Source organism: Halyomorpha halys, unplaced genomic scaffold (genome assembly GCF_000696795.3).
Source record: "Halyomorpha halys isolate HHAL.00 unplaced genomic scaffold, Hhal_1.1 Scaffold54.1, whole genome shotgun sequence".
Classification (NCBI taxonomy): domain Eukaryota; kingdom Metazoa; phylum Arthropoda; class Insecta; order Hemiptera; family Pentatomidae; genus Halyomorpha; species Halyomorpha halys.
The window spans coordinates 1,917,437-1,936,812 of record NW_027108734.1 but is presented as its reverse complement, the minus strand read 5'-3'; the positions used below and the strand labels follow the sequence as shown (position 1 = coordinate 1,936,812).

General features: G+C 28.8%; 2 protein-coding genes across 3 annotated transcripts in view; both read left to right on the top strand.

Moving 5' to 3' along the window:
• The window catches only part of LOC106692392 (uncharacterized), a gene marked incomplete at its 5' end in the record, with an annotated part of 122,802 nt that overhangs the window by 96,909 nt on the left and 6,517 nt on the right, over nucleotides 1–19,376 (top strand). For both annotated transcript variants that reach the window (XM_067047042.1, XM_067047041.1), the window contains 3 exon segments: nucleotides 14,467–14,602; nucleotides 17,751–17,884; nucleotides 18,225–18,350. In XM_067047042.1, the coding sequence (XP_066903143.1) occupies nucleotides 14,467–14,602; nucleotides 17,751–17,884; nucleotides 18,225–18,350 (396 nt within the window).
• MED7 (mediator complex subunit 7) lies at nucleotides 8,476–10,653 on the top strand. Its single transcript, XM_014438327.3, has 3 exons — nucleotides 8,476–8,808; nucleotides 8,887–9,177; nucleotides 10,311–10,653. Exons 1-3 carry the CDS (start codon nucleotides 8,617–8,619, stop codon nucleotides 10,488–10,490), a joined length of 663 nt encoding a protein of 220 aa, XP_014293813.1. The 5' UTR covers nucleotides 8,476–8,616; the 3' UTR covers nucleotides 10,491–10,653.

Here is a 19,376-nt window from a genome sequence, read left to right as displayed (position 1 = left end):
AGTGGGAGGGAAAATGCCAAGGGATGTAAAGATTTGCTAGTCATTGACAGCTTCATAGAAGGCGTTTGGTTCTGTGCCCCATGATTGGCTTCTAGAATATTTAATTATCTATAAGATAAATAAAACTATAATGAGTTTAATTAAGCGCCTTTTGAAGATATAGAAAGTGTTTTTGAATATCTTTGGTAGTAAATCACCGCTATCCAATGAAAATATATAAATCATAAAGGAATTTTCCAAGGTGATTCTTTGAGCCCACTTTGGTTTTGCTTAGCGGTAAATCCTTCAATCGTTTTGTTAGTCATCGAACAAAGCGTATCATGTTGGCGCTGAAACCATTGTTTCACATGGATGACATCTAATTGTATGCCAGGGATGAGAATGCTCTGCAAAACCTTCTCGTAACAGTGTCTTCAGTGAGGACATTCATATGAAAATGGGCCTCGATAAATGGGCTGCACTCTATATCAAAAAAGGAAAGGAGATAGATGTAAATAATGGGATGTGTAAAAAAAAAAAAAAAAAAAAAAAAAAAATGACCGTTTTTCAACCAAATATTTGTATTATTATTTCTTTGATATAACATACAATGAATGCTAAAAGTATAGTCCATTGTTATCTACCGTCATTAGCCAATTTCTCGATCCCACGCTGATACCATTCTTTGTGATTGGTGTCAAAGAACTCTTGGACCGCAATTTCAACTTCCGCAAAATTATCAATTTTTTTCCCTAGAAGGAAATGTGTCATGGATCGAAACAAGTAATAATGCAGTGTGAGGTCTGGACTATAGGTGGGTGAGGCAGGAGTTCGAACACATGAAGTTCTTTAAACTTTTCTTTGATTCGATGGACAGTTTGAGGACAAACAATATCTTGTTGGAATAAAACTCCTTTTCGTTTGATCAAATCAGTATAACGCAAATTCGCGAACAAACTTTCCAATAGTTCACATTACAGTTTAAAATTCATAGAGCATTCCTGAGGAACAAATTCGTGATGAATAACACCTTAAAAATTCCGAAAAACGAAAAGCATGGATTTTTTTCAAACTGCCCCCTTTCAGCAACCAGAATATCAGTTTGACCACGATCTAGCCATTGCTCACGGGTATTCGGATTTCGCCAGTAACCCCACTTTTCATCACAGATAAAAATCTTCCGGTAAAATCACATACCAGAAGGCTTTTTCAATAAATTTTCCCAAATTTTTAACCTCTTGCTCAGGAGTAAGTTCGTAAGGGACCAGTGTACTGCTCTTTTTCACCATCCTTTTGGAGAGTAGATGATGACTAAGAGAATCTTTCGACACACCACACTCCGTAGCAAGTTCGCGAGTACTTGTGGACGGATTCGACTCAACTTCCTGCAGAACCTCATCGATATCCATTAATGGTCGCCCAGATCCCTTCTTTTCCATTGTCGTAGCTCCACTACTAAATTTCTCAAAATGACGCCCTGCAGTGCGCTGGTCAAGGACACCTTCTCCTTCATATTTAATAATTTCACAAGTTGCTTCAGCGGCTGTGAATTTCTGTTTTCTAGTAATGCCTTAAAATTACGAGGGTTTCGTAGGACACTGCCATGTTTCTTCTTTGAAACAAATAACTAAAATGAAGCTTTTCTTGAAGAAGTCGAATGGGACAAACAAGCCTAGAGAATGCTCTGAAGCGATTATTAAGTATTAAATAGGATTAAAATATTTAGTCCTTTAAAATCATGAATTTGATAAAACGGTCATTTTTTTTTTTTTTTTATACACCCCATTAATATGGAGCTGTTTAATAATTACGTAATCAGGAGCCTGGGCAAAAATGAATCAAACATATATCTGAGGATACAACAGCTTCTAGATTTTAAAAAAGGTATAAAAAAAGTAATTCCAGGATAAACTCAAAAGACGAAAAATAATAAAAATTATCCTCGGAACTTATCTTTCAGGGAAAATATAACAAAATCATTATAAATTTTATAGCGTATCAATCCAGTGTCAAAATAATGTATGGAAAAAAATTCGATTTGGACTATGCAGACAAAATATCAATTACATACCTAATAAACATCCAAGATAATCAATTTAAAATGATATTAAAATAATCATTTAAGTTAATTGACTTCCAAAAGCTATTCAGTAAGGACACCGTTCCACGAAATTTCAAAACGATGTATTAAAAACGCTTTTAATAGGATATAATCAAGTCGGTGAGTACACAAAGTATACACATAAGTGTATGTGTACGTCCTTTGTGTATCGTGTACCAATTTTCTTGGTGACTCGAAACCAGATAAATCCCCGCTTTAACGAGGTCAACCTCCGACGACCCTGGATTAGCTTTCCGATGGACCTCTAGAGATTGCTCTGGAGATTGTCTAATTTGCATAAAATTGTCTCTTCACTTAGTTCTGAACAACAATGCCATGTATTTGCAACAAGAATTGAAATTAATCCTAGCCATCGCCGGGAATCCTATGGCTTAAGTAACTTTTTTTTATTGGAGCAAAGCGTATGAAATTCAAACAACTTTTTTTTTTTTTTATTAAAAGACTTTTTTTTGTGAGTGAGTGTTGTCCTTCTTAATTGGAAAGCTTGGATTAAGAAAATATGCTTTTTAAAATTAATATTTTTTTTTTTAATGAAAAATATTTTCTAAAATCTACATGAGTTTTTTTTTTATCATGATACAATGTATCAACTTTTGGAAAATAATTATTGAAAACATAATATTGGTGCATCTCATGCGGATGAATTAAACTTTAATTAAAAATGATCTTCAACACCTGTTTGCCAAATGGAACCAAAACAATATTTTGGAATAAACTGAATAATTTTTATCTGTTGGATTTTTAGTGGTAAAAAAACTTCTGAGAAGTGGATACATTAATTTTTGATATAAAACTCCTAATGTATTTTTCAAAGATTTACAAAACTAAATATTTTGAACATTATACAATTAACCATAAATACCACATACAATTATTAAATTTTGGAAATATTTTGAATAACTTTATCCTGATTGCTCATTGTATTATATTTTATAATACAGGGAATTAGTCTTAAAGATAAGAGAATGACTCCAAAACGTTGATAAAAACAATATAAGGAAAATCCTAATCAAATGAATAAGGATACTAGAAGAAAATATTTTTACAAATTATCCAAAATAAATGTAATATAAATTCTTCCAAAGATACTTATAGATATATATATCTTTTTAATTAAAAAAGAATTAAAATATATACCACTACAACCCATGAATGTTCAGGGGTTCATTACCTAATTTATGAGGCTGGGTGGACCCCTGGAGGGCTCCGGAACTCACAGGGTTAAAACGGTAAACGATTTTCTGCCCAGCTGGATTCGATTCCAGGTCCTTGGAGTTAGTATATTGTCCCTTACTATATATCTTTATAGTGAAAACATTTATTCCAAAGTTAAAATTTTTTTCTTTCAAAATAAAAAACTAAATATTATATAGAAGATTTAATAGAGTACAGAACAAATAGTGCAACATAAAGTTAGTATGACGGGGTCCAGAGGAGAAATATGTAGATAATGATTACAAATATGTCATAATGGAATCTATTGGTTTATTAACCCTTCTTTTCATTATTATTATTATTATTTTAAAATAAATAATTCAATTTCTATCCATTTTAGTCTCAGCACATTTTATTTTTCTTATAAGTCCGACATTTCGGCCAATCTGGCCATCCTCAGGGAAAAAATTTTTAAAAAATTCACCAGTCTCAATAAGGTGTTTAAGATTAAGATTATTATTATTATTTTAAAAAACATTAATATAAAATTAAAATTTTAGAGCACTAAGGCTATTGTTGGAGATTCAAATAAAAAACTAAAATGAATGAGAACTAAATTAAACAGACTAAATCATTTTACTATATTTTTATAATAACTTTACTATGTTCAAGAATCTTGTCTCTTTGCCTGAAAATTATAATTTATAAATGCATCATTAGACCAGCATTGCTTCATGGGGCATTCATGTTCATCCATTTGTCGCAATCAATATTTAGGCGCTTACAATAATTTCTGAACGGCATGTTGAGAAGAAAAGGATATCTCTACCAAAGAAGAAAACAACCAAAATTTATGACGTACCACAAATATTAAAAATAAATAAATAAACTTTCGAGAAATTAGATATTCAAGAAAATTTTATCTAGCTTGGCCCCCTGATGTTGGTAACATATCATTAGCCTATGATAGAATAATTTAATTTTTTTAAGATATTCAGATTCAAATCGAGAATTAACACCATCACCCAGTGAGGTGATCCAATAATTCAATTGGAAAAGCTCTAACTATATTGCTAAAATAAAATATTACTAAATAATTCAAAAACACTATCCAAATTATAGTCTCAAAACATTTATTTCATTCACACGTCCAACGTTTCGGCCAATGCGGCCATCTTCAGGGACAATCTTAAATTACTATGAGACATATCATTTAACCATTTTAAAAAAACTCCATACAGGCTATTCTGCCCAGGTCAAAACATTTATATCTAATATGTCAAAAATACATTAAAAATCACAGTCAAATTATTTCTCTTTTACCACTATTTATACACTTTTATTACAACCTCACTTGTGAGAAATAATTTGACTGTGATTTTTAATTTTTTTTTTTTTAAATGGTTAAATGATATGTCTCATAGTAATTTAAGATTGTCCCTGAAGATGGCCGAATTGGCCGAAACGTTGGACGTGTGAATGAAATAAATGTTTTGAGACTATAATTTGGATAGTGTTTTTGAATTATTTAGTAAAAAATTGCCAGTCTCAAGAAAGAAATTTAAAGATTATAAATAAAATATTACAACAACTTTTTAAAATGTAATTAAATTAGAGTAAAAGGAACTGGAATGTGCCTTTTTACAGCATAGCATAAGAAGAAACACAGAAGGTTTAAAAAAAAATCTTAGTAATCCAGATATAATTGTGGAAGCTACAATTTAAAAAAAAAAATCTTGAAAAATAGGACACTTATCTAACTAAGTCTGTAAAATTACCGTTTTTCTGATTAAAACATAATTCAGTCACCCATTACTGAGGAATACATGTAGGAAAGTATTTAAATCCAAAAATCAATAAATATTATACCTATGTTAGCTAAAATTACTTTTCCATTTTTTCACCTAATAAATAAATATGTAAAAAATTATATTTTTATTGTTTATTCTACTATATTATAGGCTTACTACATTTTCAAAACAAGTACTTCACAGTTGAAGATCCTGAATTGATACATGCTAAAGGGGAAATTAAAAATGGTTTGTTTGGTAATGTACTGAAAACCACGGTGATTTATTCAATTAAAAGGATTAGTTACTAATGAATATAATTAGTTTATTATTTTTTAAACTAAATCTGAGATCAGATCCATTTTTTAGAGAGTCCAAATAAGCTAATTGACATGCATAACCTTGCATATGTTAATTGTTTAAAATTATGAAATAACAAACAATAAAGAAATAAATCCAATATGAGAAGAATTTAAGGAAAGATATAAATACTTTTGTCTGGATGAGATACTCCAACAAAAACTATTTAGTGGCAAAACTTGTTCATTTTTCAAAATTAAAAAAAAATAAATATATACAATATCATTCCAAATACACGCTTGAGTTATGCTCAAATAGTTGCTACTCCCTCTGAAACCATGGTATTTGGATATGTGGTTGGCCCAAATTTTAAAATATTAAATAAAAATTGAATTGATGAAAGGAATATGGTCCGGGTGCGGTCAAGAAAAACTCAAATAGTAGAGGTATACTAATTTAATGAGCCAACGTTTCGCCCCACGTTGCAGGGCTTCTTCAGGGCTATTTTGACGGCAGTCAAAACTAAAATCCAAAAATTGAATTGATATTTAATGTGGTATACCAGTGTTTACCAAACTTTCGACATCTGTGTACCACTTCTGTAATTATCATAATACTGGGTACCCTCAATTTTTAAATGACCTGATCTAGAAATCAAGAAATTTAGACCCTAAGCAGTAGAAGTCCCTATGACAGATGAGGACAGTTAGATTTTTGTCACTGAAAGATAAATTAGGCTCTGAATAGATAAGAAACTATATTAAATGATTTTTTTTTTTTTATATTAATATGTATTTAAATTTAAATATGAACTTATCATAAGATTACATCATACTAAACCACAAATACACAATACTAACAAATAATAAATTATGTTTCTATGTTTCTAATATGAATAAAGCAAACTGGTCTTAAGACCAGGTGTAAAGTCTGGTGAAGCGTGTACCCCTATCAAATTCTTCCTGTACCCCTAGAAGTACACATACCACACTTTGGAAAACACTGTGGTATTTCAAAAATGTATTGGAGAGGCTATATAATACAAATATGCAAAACAAAAATAACTTTTATAAGAATGGGTCGTAAATCAAACAGTTTATAATATAAGAAGATGGTCAGGGTTGCGGTCAAAAAAAGAACAAATAGTTTAAAACTATTTTAATGCCCCACTTTGCAGGGCTTCATCAGGGCTGTTCAAAGTGAAGGCTTCAATAGGTTATGCATTATATTATATATATATACGTATATATAGTTGACCGTAAAGATTTAAATATACGAAGATGGTCAGGATTACGGTCAAAAAAAGAACAAATAGTTTAAAACTATTTGTTCTTTCTTTGACCGCAACCCTAACCATGTTCTTATATTTAAATCTTTATGTCAACTATATATACATATATACAAACAGTTTATAGATTGAACACTCACCACACCATTATGTTCCACAGCCAGAATGATAATCAAGAATGTTATTGAAATGACTTACCTAAAGCAAAAATAAAATTATTAAATAATCATCATATATATATAAAATTTATTGATATAATAAATCATTAAAATTAAATTCAGGCTTGGTTAGATTATGCACAGCTATTAAACTAAATCAACAATAATCCCACAAAATATTCTGAATCAAACTTAGGATAATTCATTTACAAAATATTAAATTATTTGTTAAGTTAGGAACAATTACTTTTCAAGTCAGCAGTTTCAAGTGTTAATTAACATAAGACTTTATATAAACTTTGTATTTTTCAATAGTGACATCTTAACCAGTTTCTTACTTAGCTGTGCCATACATAATTAAGAAGTCAACTTTTAAAATCTAGTCCCAGCTTTTCTGTGATGAAAGCTTTTTTTTTATGTCGAGTTAGCCACTTATTACAGATATGAGCTGTTGACAACAAAGTGTTAAGTCCTTGTGTTCCTGTCACAATTTATTTTCATAAAAAATCATTAATTAATTAATTACTAAGTGTACTAACTTCAAATGCTTTTAATAATTGTATATGCTTGTGACTCACTAGTTTTAACAGTTATAGGTGTTGTTCTTACAAACAACTTTAGAGAACTTCCCCTAAATGGTAGACTATCCCTAAACTAGTTTGCATTTTGCATATAATATATATTTCATATATTAAACTATATTACATCAGTAAAAAAGTACTATAACAGTTGTATAAAATTTCTAATTTTAATATATAATATAGATAGTCTTTTTTCATTTTTTTTTAAAAACTAATTCATTAATACAAACAATATGAGGTTTGTATTAACTTACTATTTATCTGTTTCATAGTTTCATATTATTTTGTTCCTTGTCAAAATTTTTTTGATTATGAATTCAATTTGTTTCAGTGAAAAAAGACTTGTTCTAAATTAATACCTTTTTAACTGCTTAAATAGATTGATCCATTCTATTTAATATTTACGTTAGGTAAGGAAAGTGTAGAAATCAGTTGATAACATTTGAAACAAATTCCCTCTTAATTAATAAATAGCCATTTTGTTTTTGACAGAAATTCAAGAACAAGTTAAACTCTTGAAGTAATTAATAGCATATAAAATGGAAATTTCACATCAAATAACAACCTGAAATTGCAATTATTAGATAACTAATATTTTCAATAACTTATTTACCTAAATCTTTGAAGTTAGAAAAAAAACTTCAAGCAGACTATAAATATTGTAATCAGCTAAATAGGAAATTTTATAGTAATGGGGATATTGACTTTCTTATTAACAAATGTGTATTGAAAATTAACTATTTTTGAAAAATCAACCTTGAAAGACTTACTTGCTGTTTTCTGAAAATATGCTTACAATCAATTGCTTTCATGGAAATCTGTTGGATTTTAATATTTCTCCATTATTTTTACACTGAATGAGGGTTTTATGATTGAAATTATTTTATTAAAATTTAGGCAGGATTCATCCTTAACATTAATATTCTTATTTCATTAATATTTTACAAACATTTATTAATTTTAATCAGGAAAATAATTAAATAAATACAAATATTTGTAATAGGAGTTCTAAATATTAGGGGGAACCTGAATATCTGCGGAGCTGCCATCTTTCGGCGGCAAATTGAACTCAATGTCAAAACACATGCGCAGTGAACCTTTCTGTTAGATGAAGTTTGTTTATATCTCAGTGCGTTTGTTGTAACCGTTACCTTATTGAACTATTTGAATTATCGGTTTTAAAGTCTGTACCTTTTAGTTTTAAATATTTTAGATCTGTATTAACTTTTCGAAATATTACCAAATGGCTGCCAGCGAAGGAAGCCAAGTTTGCTCTTTACCTCTTCCACCAGCTCAATATATAAACAACTATACCGATGAAAATATTAAAAGGGGCCGTGCACCCCGTCCACCACCGCCAATCCATGACAGTTATTCTATGTTTGGAAACACTTTTAATGCAGATGATACCATCATCAGACCATTGGAAACTCAGGTAATAATTATGTATGTCATGGGCCTTAACTTACAAATCTTCTTTCATTATTCTTTATACCACATCTATTTTTTTTAGGGTATCAAACGTCTCTACCCTCAACATTTTGACAGGAGACGAGAACTGCGAAAACTGAATCATTCATTGTTAGTCAATTTCTTAGATTTATTAGATCTACTTGTAAAATGCCCTGAATCACCTCGAAGAGCAGAAAAAGTGGAAGATTTGAGTTTACTGTTCATTCATATTCACCATCTCCTTAATGAATTTCGACCACATCAAGCGAGAGAAACTCTTCGTGTTATGATGGATTTGCAGAAAAGACAAAGGATCGAAATCGCTCAACGTTTTCAGAAACATTTAGATAAGGTAAACAGTTTAAATTCATATTTATTTTCCTAGTATAAAGTAAGACTATTAAAATTAAATAAATTTGAGCCTTTGTTTAAATTTTCGGTCATTCACTTTTTTTGACAAGTTTTTAACTATCAACGTTGTTTTCTTTTTAAAACCACTTACAACAAAGTTGTTTATCTTCCTAATTAATGTCAGGGCCTTTGGTTTTTAAAATTTGGGCTCAAGTATTGTGACATAGTTATTCTGTTGACAACTTTTAACAGTAAATTATAAATTTGAAGTTGTTTCTCTAATTCACGGTAAATGCAATTAAAGCCTTCTCTAACCGATATTACCTATGAAGCCCAATTAATTATTACAAGGATTATCTATTACAGGGAACCTAAATTTGTCATGCAGATTTTTACATTTTCTCTCGGTGATAAATAAGCCCCTCAGAGAAAAAAGACAGAAATGATATATATCCAATACCTCAATATAACATTTCATTTCTCTATAGAAAAGCAATAGTAAACACTTATGTTTCATTATATATTATTTTCATAATTTAGTCGCCTGCATTTTTCAATTGTTTTATTTATTAAAAGAAACAGTTAAAACAATTCAATTACTAATTTTTGTTCTCTACATATCCATATTCTTACCGATCTTATTAGTAATTCTAGTTCTTGACATCAAGTTGACTAGAAAGTTATTTTTAAAAGTCTATCATGAAAGTATCATTACACCAAGTAGTGTAAATACATTATGTTATAGTCATAGGTTTATGAATCCTGTTTTTCTTAAATATTCAAAAAGTAAATTGAAAGGTACAGGTTGTAATCAATTCATAATATTAAATAACTTCTAGTTTCTTAAAAAAAATATGAGTTATTCACACTGCATTAGTTGTTCTAGTTGTTGTACTCACAATATTAAACTAAGGGAAAAAAAATAACTATGTGAACACGAATTCATGAGTATTAAATAATAATGGTCATAATGTCCCAATAAAGTTGTTAAAAATTAGAAGTACAATTGATTAAAACTAGTTGAAAAGTATCTAAAATTTGTCATTGCTAATTTCGATCTTGCAATACTAATGGTTGTCTTATCACAGTTATTGTTATTTAAATTGTTAAAACTTTGTTCAAATTTTGTTTTAGGTTTTTGAAATGCTTCAGCAAGCTCTTCAGACTCTCCCTGATACTTCTGATTTCGATTCCAAGTTGATGGTTCCTACTGAATCATACGAAAATATGGGAAAATCTAATCACGATACGACCGAAACTGATCCATATGTGATATTAGACGAAATGATGTGCAATATCGTCGACCAACTTTAAGTAGCCAGGAACGAATTTTTGGCCACTTACTTCACTCCAGATCTCTTTCTTTTTCCTATAATATTTATGACTGTTATAATTAATTGTAAATAATTCATTGTAAATAAAACTTTTTATAGTTTAAAGCTTTGTAGATTCTTAGGATATATGAACTTATATTTGGTGTGAACTTATTTTTTAGGTAACAATTAATTTATTCTCAGTTAAAATGTATGTTATCTTAACATGACAATAAATGAATATACCTAAATGGAAGTATAAAAGTTTGTTTTGTTCTTTACAAAACCCTATCTGTATAAAAAAAACATAGATCACATCTTAGTTTTTCTCTATTGCCTTGATTTTTGTTAGGAGCCTTGTCCTCTTCATTCTTTCATTGTTTAATTTGAAAGTTACATCACTTTATATGTTACAGTTTGAATAATAGAGGTTAACTTCGATTACCTAACTGGTTAAGTAAGAGGTTTCTAATTTATTCAAGTTAAAATTGACCAAAGTTTTTAAGCTTGAATTGTGTCTTATTTTAACTCACTTAAATAGTTTCAATACCAATAAACTTTTTATCAAATACAAATGACTGAAACTAATGAACAAATTTAATTAATTAACTTTTATTATAATTTGACTTACATGATGGACAATGTTTTATATAATAGAGAAACACACACAATCTAGTTGCTTAATGTTTTTAAAAATAGGAAATGCACAAATATGATATAATTTCTTGTTCGAGGCTGGCTAGTTTTTCAATTATAATAATAAAAAAAAAGTATCCATATAGTCTCATCATGTTTATTCTCTTATAACGTTTTAGTTGTTCTCAAGGATAATTATAATATCACAGCTTCAAATAAAATTATTAAGTTATTTTAGGCTCTGTTGCCTTTGTAAAAAATATAACTTAGACATTTTAACCTATTTTGATCCACTATTTTGCTTATAGTTTATTTTATATTCACACTATCAATAATATTCTTATTAATCACCTCATGAACGTCAAGGAAAAAAAAATCATGATAAGTGAAGCAGTGGATAAAAATAGGTTTAAAAGGACTAAGTTATGTATTTGACAAAGGTATAATAGCTTATAACATTTTAATAACTTTATTTGAAGCTGCGATATTATAATCAGGATATCCTTGAGAATGGCCGAAACATTGGAGTTGTAAAAGATTAAAGATATTGAAACGATATGAATAGTTTTTTTTTTTTTTATTGAAAAATAGAAAAACCAGATATCTTTTTTTTATATGGATTATATTGGAAACATAGAAGTTTCATCTTTTTAGAAATATAAACAATTTTGGCAGTGTTATTAAAACCAGATTTGGAAGTTCTAGTTAACATTTCTTTTTTTTTGATGGAGAGAGAAACTGTATTCTTAAAAAAATTGTGCTGTCCAACTTTATTGGGTTGCTATATACACAGCATACTTACATAAATCTATTAAGACAAATTTTAAATCTTACAAAATATAGTCATATCGAGTAAGCAATATATAATAATAAAATATGACTTTTTTTTTGTTTTATCGCTTTGGTTCTTTTATTATTTTTCCCTTCTTTTTATACTTTATTAATTTTTTTTTTCCTTTTTCTCATATTTTCTCTTCCAACCCAATGTATCTTTCCTCTGTTTTAACTTAAACATAGAAAATAATACGTTTTACCCAATGTTTAAATATCTGATTAAAAAAAAATTAAGAAAAATCTGAACTCTGATAGCAAGGCAGGGTCTGTTGGTCTCCAATAGTTGTTATTAAATTAACGGAAAATGACTTAATAAAAAAAAAAAAAAATGCCTTTTGTGAATCATATCAGACTAGGAAAATTGCTACGGTCAAGTTGTGCTAAAATGAGACTTTTTTTTTTTAAGTTATAATTTTGATAGATCGTAATTGCAGGTATCATTGATCAAAAAACTTTTATCCTATGGAAATTATAGTCTGGAATACTAAGTGAATGAAAGGTTTTACCATATTAAATTAGTTTCTAAATAAAAAAAATGTATTGTATCTCATTTTTATTTTATTTTTTTAAATGTAACATCGTGTTTGCAGGTACATGATTAAATTATTAAAAGCTGGTTTATATTAAATTGATAAAAATGAGACGGCATTTATAAATTTAAATCGCATAATAAAACCTTATTAGTTGAAAAAAAATTAAACATTATATTTCACTATTACATTGAAAAATTAACATAAATTAAGATCCTTCATTTATAAATCTGTTGAGATTAAATTTATATCAAAATTAATAAAAAACATCAGTTTTGGGGAAAATCTGGGGCAGTTTTATTACACCTTCCATATTTGTACAATATCAGAATCTTTCAAATCACATTTAGCTTTCTGTTATCTCGGTAATCGTCTAAAATTTACTCCAGCAGCATTCTTAGATTTACCCCCACTGAATTATCACAGTTTATACTGCACTGGTTCAATCTGATCTAAAATGGACAGAGTAACACCCTTGTAGAAACAAGATTGTCATGAAGTTCGCCTAATAATTAACACAGCACAACAACCGAAGTCAATCTTATGATTATAAAATATTTAAATGCATAAATTACAATATATTGTAATGGGTTAAATTATTCATTCAATCGGTGCTACAACTCGATGTAGAGTCTGATCTTCACCAAGCTCTACCAATTCTTCCTAACTTGTGCCCTTGCCATCCAGTTTTGAACTGTGAATTACCACTGTCATTATTTTCTGTGTGAGGTAGCTCATTCTTAGCCATCCGAGTAGTGTTCCAGCCCAGTGTCAATCAACGGAGCTTCATAGAACCATATCTGGTTCCTTAAATAAATCTTAGAGCTCCTGGTCAGTCTTGATATAAAATATTAAATCATTAAAAATAAATATTACTTTTCCAAAACTGTATCTTTATCTATATTTATATCAATAAGCCATTTAGCAACCCAAAAATATTATATTTAGTAATAAATATATGATTATTTCAATTTTTTTATGTCCGCTTAGAACTATTATTAGGGTTTTGGACTCTATTTCATCAGTTAAAGGTTAAATACATGATTTTGAACACATACTTTACAGAAAATAAGTCCAGATAAGAGCTCCAGATCAAAATACATTTTGTCCATTTCAGACTAAATTCATTTAGATCCAGAAAAAATTAATTTTGCGCATTAAAGAACAAACTTCAAAGTCGATAAGAAGCACTATCATCTAAACTTTTTCAAATTACCATTCCTTGAGGAACAAAACTCTTAATTTCGGTACTAAATGAGTTTTGTCAAGAAACTGACAAATTGCATTTTGATCTATAGCTCTTCATGTACACTAAATATAAATCATCACTAAGTATGTTATAAAGTTATTACAACAAATTAGTTTATAAAATATAAAATAGAGCAAAATAAATACAAAAGTTTCATGAAGTTTTGAGATAATAGTTAGTTAATTATGTAATTATTTCAGTAATTAAAGTCTGCACCAAATTTTCAAAATAGTTGAATTGAATAGTTGCCTTATTTTCTGTGTAATATTTGAAATGTTTAAACATAATAATTCTAAAATGAATTTGTGCTTGGCTGAAATTTAATAAATAAACAATTTAAGGAAATAAGTATTGGGATTTAAAATAAGCTAAGAACATAATTATTTTAAGTAAGAAAATAATTGCAGAAGTAGATTAGAGGCCAAGAGATATAAGTGACAATGTTGTGAATAAGATTTTTTCTTTAAATATCTGTTCATCATCGATACATTCTTACATAAATATAAATAAAACATCTTGTTTGCAAAATTGTCATTTTACCCCTTGGCCTCTAAACCTTTTGTATCAAATATTGTTATATATAGCTTATTTGGTTATGAAAAATTCAAATAAAATACATTTTTAGTACTGTTAAAATGAAGAAATAGCCAAAGATTGGTTATTAATTTATTACAATATTGTTCGATATGAATTTTTTAAAAAATAAGATATATGAATTTGTGTTATAGAAATCCAGAAGTAATGCAACACACTTGTACTTGAAGAAAGTAACGAAAGCTTTAAAAGGAAGATATAGCTGTGAAGTATCTGCTGATGCTCCCTCGTTTCGAACTGCCCTTTATTCTGGTGACATGAACGTCGTTGGTAAGAGTCAAGCAATTTTTTCAAAAAATATGTTTTAGAGTTTAGAAAAATTATTGAAAGAAGTAAAATATTCAGTTGTAAATATTAAATTAAAGATAATCGATAATTGACTGAAGTCAAGTTTTATTTTTAAAAGCTAAGATTTGTGGACCAAGCATTTTGTCTAACTGTATGCACCTGAGAACTTCCCTACTTCTTATGCAAGGAGAAGTGAGAGGATCTGATTTAAATACACCCAATCAGAAGGAGAATGAAGAATTAAAAGAATAATGATAAATTTTTAATCAATATATTAAAAATTAAAAAAAAAAAACTAGTTGGAAGGGATAGCCAAAAATATATAATACACATTAATATGTTAATGAATTTTGATATGGGAAATAAGAATTGATTGGAGAGATGAGTTGACTTGTTGAAAAGTTGAAACTGGATTGTAGAGGGCAACAAAATTGTTTTCAAAATGGGGCTGGAGTGCCAGGCTTCTAGTTGAATATGAATTTTAGTTCTTGGATGTAGTTTCTACTTGGTTGTTTCTTTAAGCCCACTGTGTGCCAATCTCTAAACTGCTTCTTCCTCTACCATGCTCAGTCCCTTTTTCTCTTAAAGGGAAAGAGTTAAAATTGCTCTGTTGAATTAGTTGAGTATTAGTACTTGATGGTAGTTTCCATTAGGTTTGACAGATGGCCCTGTGGCTTGTTGTAGGTCTGTATTTACTAGAAGGCACCACTTTTTCATATATAGTTACCAATAATAAAACCTATAAATACTTGAACCAAGTTATAACTACTTGTAGAAGGGTGTAGCAACAATCGAGAGTATAGCAAAGAATCTGTTGAATTTTAAGTTAGTAATTACCTTAAATTTATTCATCTTTTTTATTTAGTGCCAAACCAAGAGACTTATTAAAATAAAAATGGACAATTGGAGTTCTGGTAATGGTCAGATTCTCCACTCAAGTTGAGTGTTTGTGGCTTTAGCGCACTTGCTCAGCCTCCACTGGCTCATTATCAGTGATGCGGCAAGAGGGATGCGCTGGGATCTTTTGAGCTCTGCTCTACCCCTCACACGTGGGGGATAGGGTGGGCTCAGGGATCCTCAGGTCGATTGTGTAAATATTGTATATATTATTTTATCATTATGTTATTTTACTTATTTATTTTTCATACAGATAGTTTGATTATGTTCATCTTGTCTATTCTTTTGTTTGTATATATTTTAAGAGAGTTTTTTTTTTATTATTATTATTATTTTTTTTTTTTTATTTTAGTATGTATGAGATCATTCATCACTATTACCTATTGCCCACAACTGTGTGGCTCATAAATCTTTTAAAAAAAAAAATAAATAAATAAAATAAAATTTAGTGCCAAAAGAACTGTTAAATTTTCAATTAACTATTTTTTTATATCCATTATCAAATGGATCATTAGAAACTGCTTAAACTTTACTTACTAAAAACATTTATAGTTTCAGAAATATTTATAGAAAAAAGTAATGAAAAAATTTAATGCTTGAAGAAGTTTGTCGGGGGGTGCGGTCAGCAAAGAACAACATAAATAAACATGGTTTTGTTTATTTATCTTGTTCTTTGCTGACCGCACCCCCCGACAAACTTCTTCAAGCATTAATCTACGATCAACTATCTACACCTCATCATGAAAAAATTTAATATTTTAGTATAAGTAAAAAATTTAGGATCAGATTTATAACAAAATAAAAATTTAAAACATATTATTGAAGGAAACCCTATACTTCTAGAACTTTCTAGGAGTTCTTACAAATCATTGCAGACTTAAAAGACATCTTAAGATTTGTGGAGTAGTTTGTGATGCAACCTGTTACCTATATGGATATGCCCCAGAAACTGTTCTACATTATATAGCAGATTATGGCCAGTGAGCATTACTAAGATATAAGCTTCTAGGCTCTGATAGAATCCTAGAATATGTCTTGGGGTTGGCAACAAAGGATCAATAGGCCCACTTGCCAGATACGTTACCCTCATTATTATCAATACCAGTACCAGTAATATTGAAGGGTTTGTCACCAAAAGGAGTTACTTCATCCCGGCGGAGTTTGATCTTTCATGTGCTATTTTGTTGCAAAAAAATAATTTTTCAAGTGTAATGAAAGTAATTAATGAAGCAAGTAATGAAACTCTCTTTATCATTAGTATTCTCAATAGTTATTGTTAATTTTTGTTACAACTAATATTTATTGTCTTTCACTAAAGGTCAAATAAAAAAAAAAATTTTAATGATTTTGTTTTTAGATAAATTGTTTTTCTAAAGGAAATTTAACAATTACTTTTTGGCCAAAAATAGGTAGCTCAACAATCAAACTTGTATTAAATCATTTGAAAATTATTTTTTTATTGGCAATATCGTGCTAATGTGTTGTAACACTTTAGGAAATAGATGAAAAATTATCTTACATAAGTTAGAATTTTGGATTTTCTGATATTTTTCACAGTATTACGAAAACTTGGAATGTGTACTACACTTTTTTTCTAGCAACTTCTTTAATTCTAAACTTATGTACAACTCTTTTAAAATTATTAGTATTATGAATTATGGTAGATCCTTTGCCATTTAGTACCACTTTGATCTTTTATGGACACTCCTTCAGGCTTCGCAGAAGTCTCATTTTAAAGGAATTTCAGGCTTGTGATGAAGCTCTGTAGATTTTTAAAAGTTGCATAACAGGATTGTTAAGTTTAAGTATTGCTTACTTAGTGAAGCTTGTATTCACCAACTTGTATAGATTATTCTTTATCTAAATTTATCTCATAACTCACACTCTGGTAGAAACTTCAATAGGTTCTATTTTCCTGAGAAGACATTTAAGCACACTTTGCTTTGTATGAACAAAGTTCTGAACTCATTCCTTCAAAACTCCTTTGTCTTATCATTTGACAATTTAATCTTCATTTATTTTTTGATGATTTTCAAGCAAGATTCCAGTACGTATTCCTATATAGTGCTCATCAGAAATAGTAACCTACTTTGATTCTAGACCAAAGAGGTTCAAAAATAATGTTCCTTTCTAAATTCTGAAATTTAGGGTTTGCTAAGTCTTTATTGTAATTATTAAAAAATAAATTATTTATTTTATTTTTGAAATTAATAAATATATTTTATGTTCACAGTCATCCCTACCACTCTTCCAGAAGTACTGATGTCGAAGATAAAATACAGAATTGGTGAAACCCTTAAAGCTGAGTGCACCTCAAAAGATTCCCGCCCAGCAGCGAATCTTACTTGGGGTCTAAATGGTCAAACGGTAATATAAAAGCTTATCTGATCACTCAAGTTCATATTTTCTTTTATATTCTAACTTGTAATATTAAGTTAAAGTTATACACTATATCTTTACTAAGTTATTTTTTAAATTATAAATATTATTGGAGTTATTAAGTATATGTTTAACTGTTTGAGAGTGATGTACCATCTTTATTTTTTTATTCACTTAATTATTATTAATTTTGCCTAATTATGATCATGGTAAATAAAAAAATTTTAAGTCAATTTAAAGCTTAATTAATACATTATTTTATAAGTGTATAATATATTTGTTAATTTACTTTATTCTATTTTCTTATAAAGCATATTTTTTTTTTTAGCTTGATTCAGAAAATGTAAAAAAGTTTAACATCATAAGAGATCCTGATACAAATTTAGAAACATCAGTCTCCCAGCTTTCAATGATTGTGCAGAGTCATCATTTTTCTAGTAATGGAAGGCTTAAGGTATCTTTGATGAAATATATTTATAGTAATACATTGAATGGCTAAAAAATGACTACCTGTAGTGGAAACAAAGATGGTTTTTCAATTCCTTAATAATTTTTTCAGCTGATCTTAAGCATTTTCCAATTTCTTAGGAAACCCTATTGGATATGTCAATGGTTCCCTACCCAAAAAAGTCTGCAGACCACTAAGGCAAATATTCAACCATACATATCAAGATATCAAGCCCCTATTCTCTCATAAAAATTTATGAAAATTGGGTCGCTCAAAAGTGCTTTTGCCTGTTAGAACCTTCCAACTTATACTCAAATTTCAGAAAAGTTAAACAATGAAACAGATCTAACAATAATTTCTCACAAAATATATGTTGCAGAACCCTTCCGAGATCCATCCCAAGGCTCTCGTAGCCCACTCATGGTCTGCATACCACCGGGTGGGAGCCACTGATCTATGGGACGAATATTCTACACAAATGGGCCTCCCTTTTCTGTATTTGTAGTTTTTATCATATTCTTAACTTGTTATAGATGACTTATATTACTAATTTAGTCGTATAATTATAATAAAACAAGCCGAGTCTATTTACAATTTTTTTTTCTTTCAAATTAACAGTTTTGGTACTAGATTACCTCAAGATAAAATAATTTCTTCAAAAACCATGATGCCATATGATATAACTAGTTTTTTTAAAAAAAAAAAATTTTTCACCGTATTATAATATAATATCAAAACTGTTTAGAAAAAATTAATAATCTGAAAAATGGTTTTAGCTGGTTTTGGAATTCTTATATGAATATTTTTTTTATTCACAAAATTTAGAAATATTGTAGAAAAAATGCAAGTTCTTCTCCCATTCCAATTGGTAATAATTTTCTCTAGAAATAAAGAATCTAAATTTGAATGATATAAGTTCTATACCAAATACCAGGGCTGTCCGTGAGTTCACCACTCTCCAGCTACCTCTTTATAATTTTGTAATAATGATTAGAAGATAGTTGACCGTGGATGATATATGTATAAATAATA

Bases quoted from the DNA above. Each gene is read 5' to 3' on its own strand.
- MED7 (XM_014438327.3), top strand. From the start codon at position 8,617: ATGGCTGCCAGCGAAGGAAGCCAAGTTTGCTCTTTACCTCTTCCACCA. The intron at 8,809-8,886 runs GTAATAATTATG...TATTTTTTTTAG, and splicing joins TCAGACCATTGGAAACTCAG to GGTATCAAACGTCTCTACCC. The intron at 9,178-10,310 runs GTAAACAGTTTA...ATTTTGTTTTAG, and splicing joins TTCAGAAACATTTAGATAAG to GTTTTTGAAATGCTTCAGCA.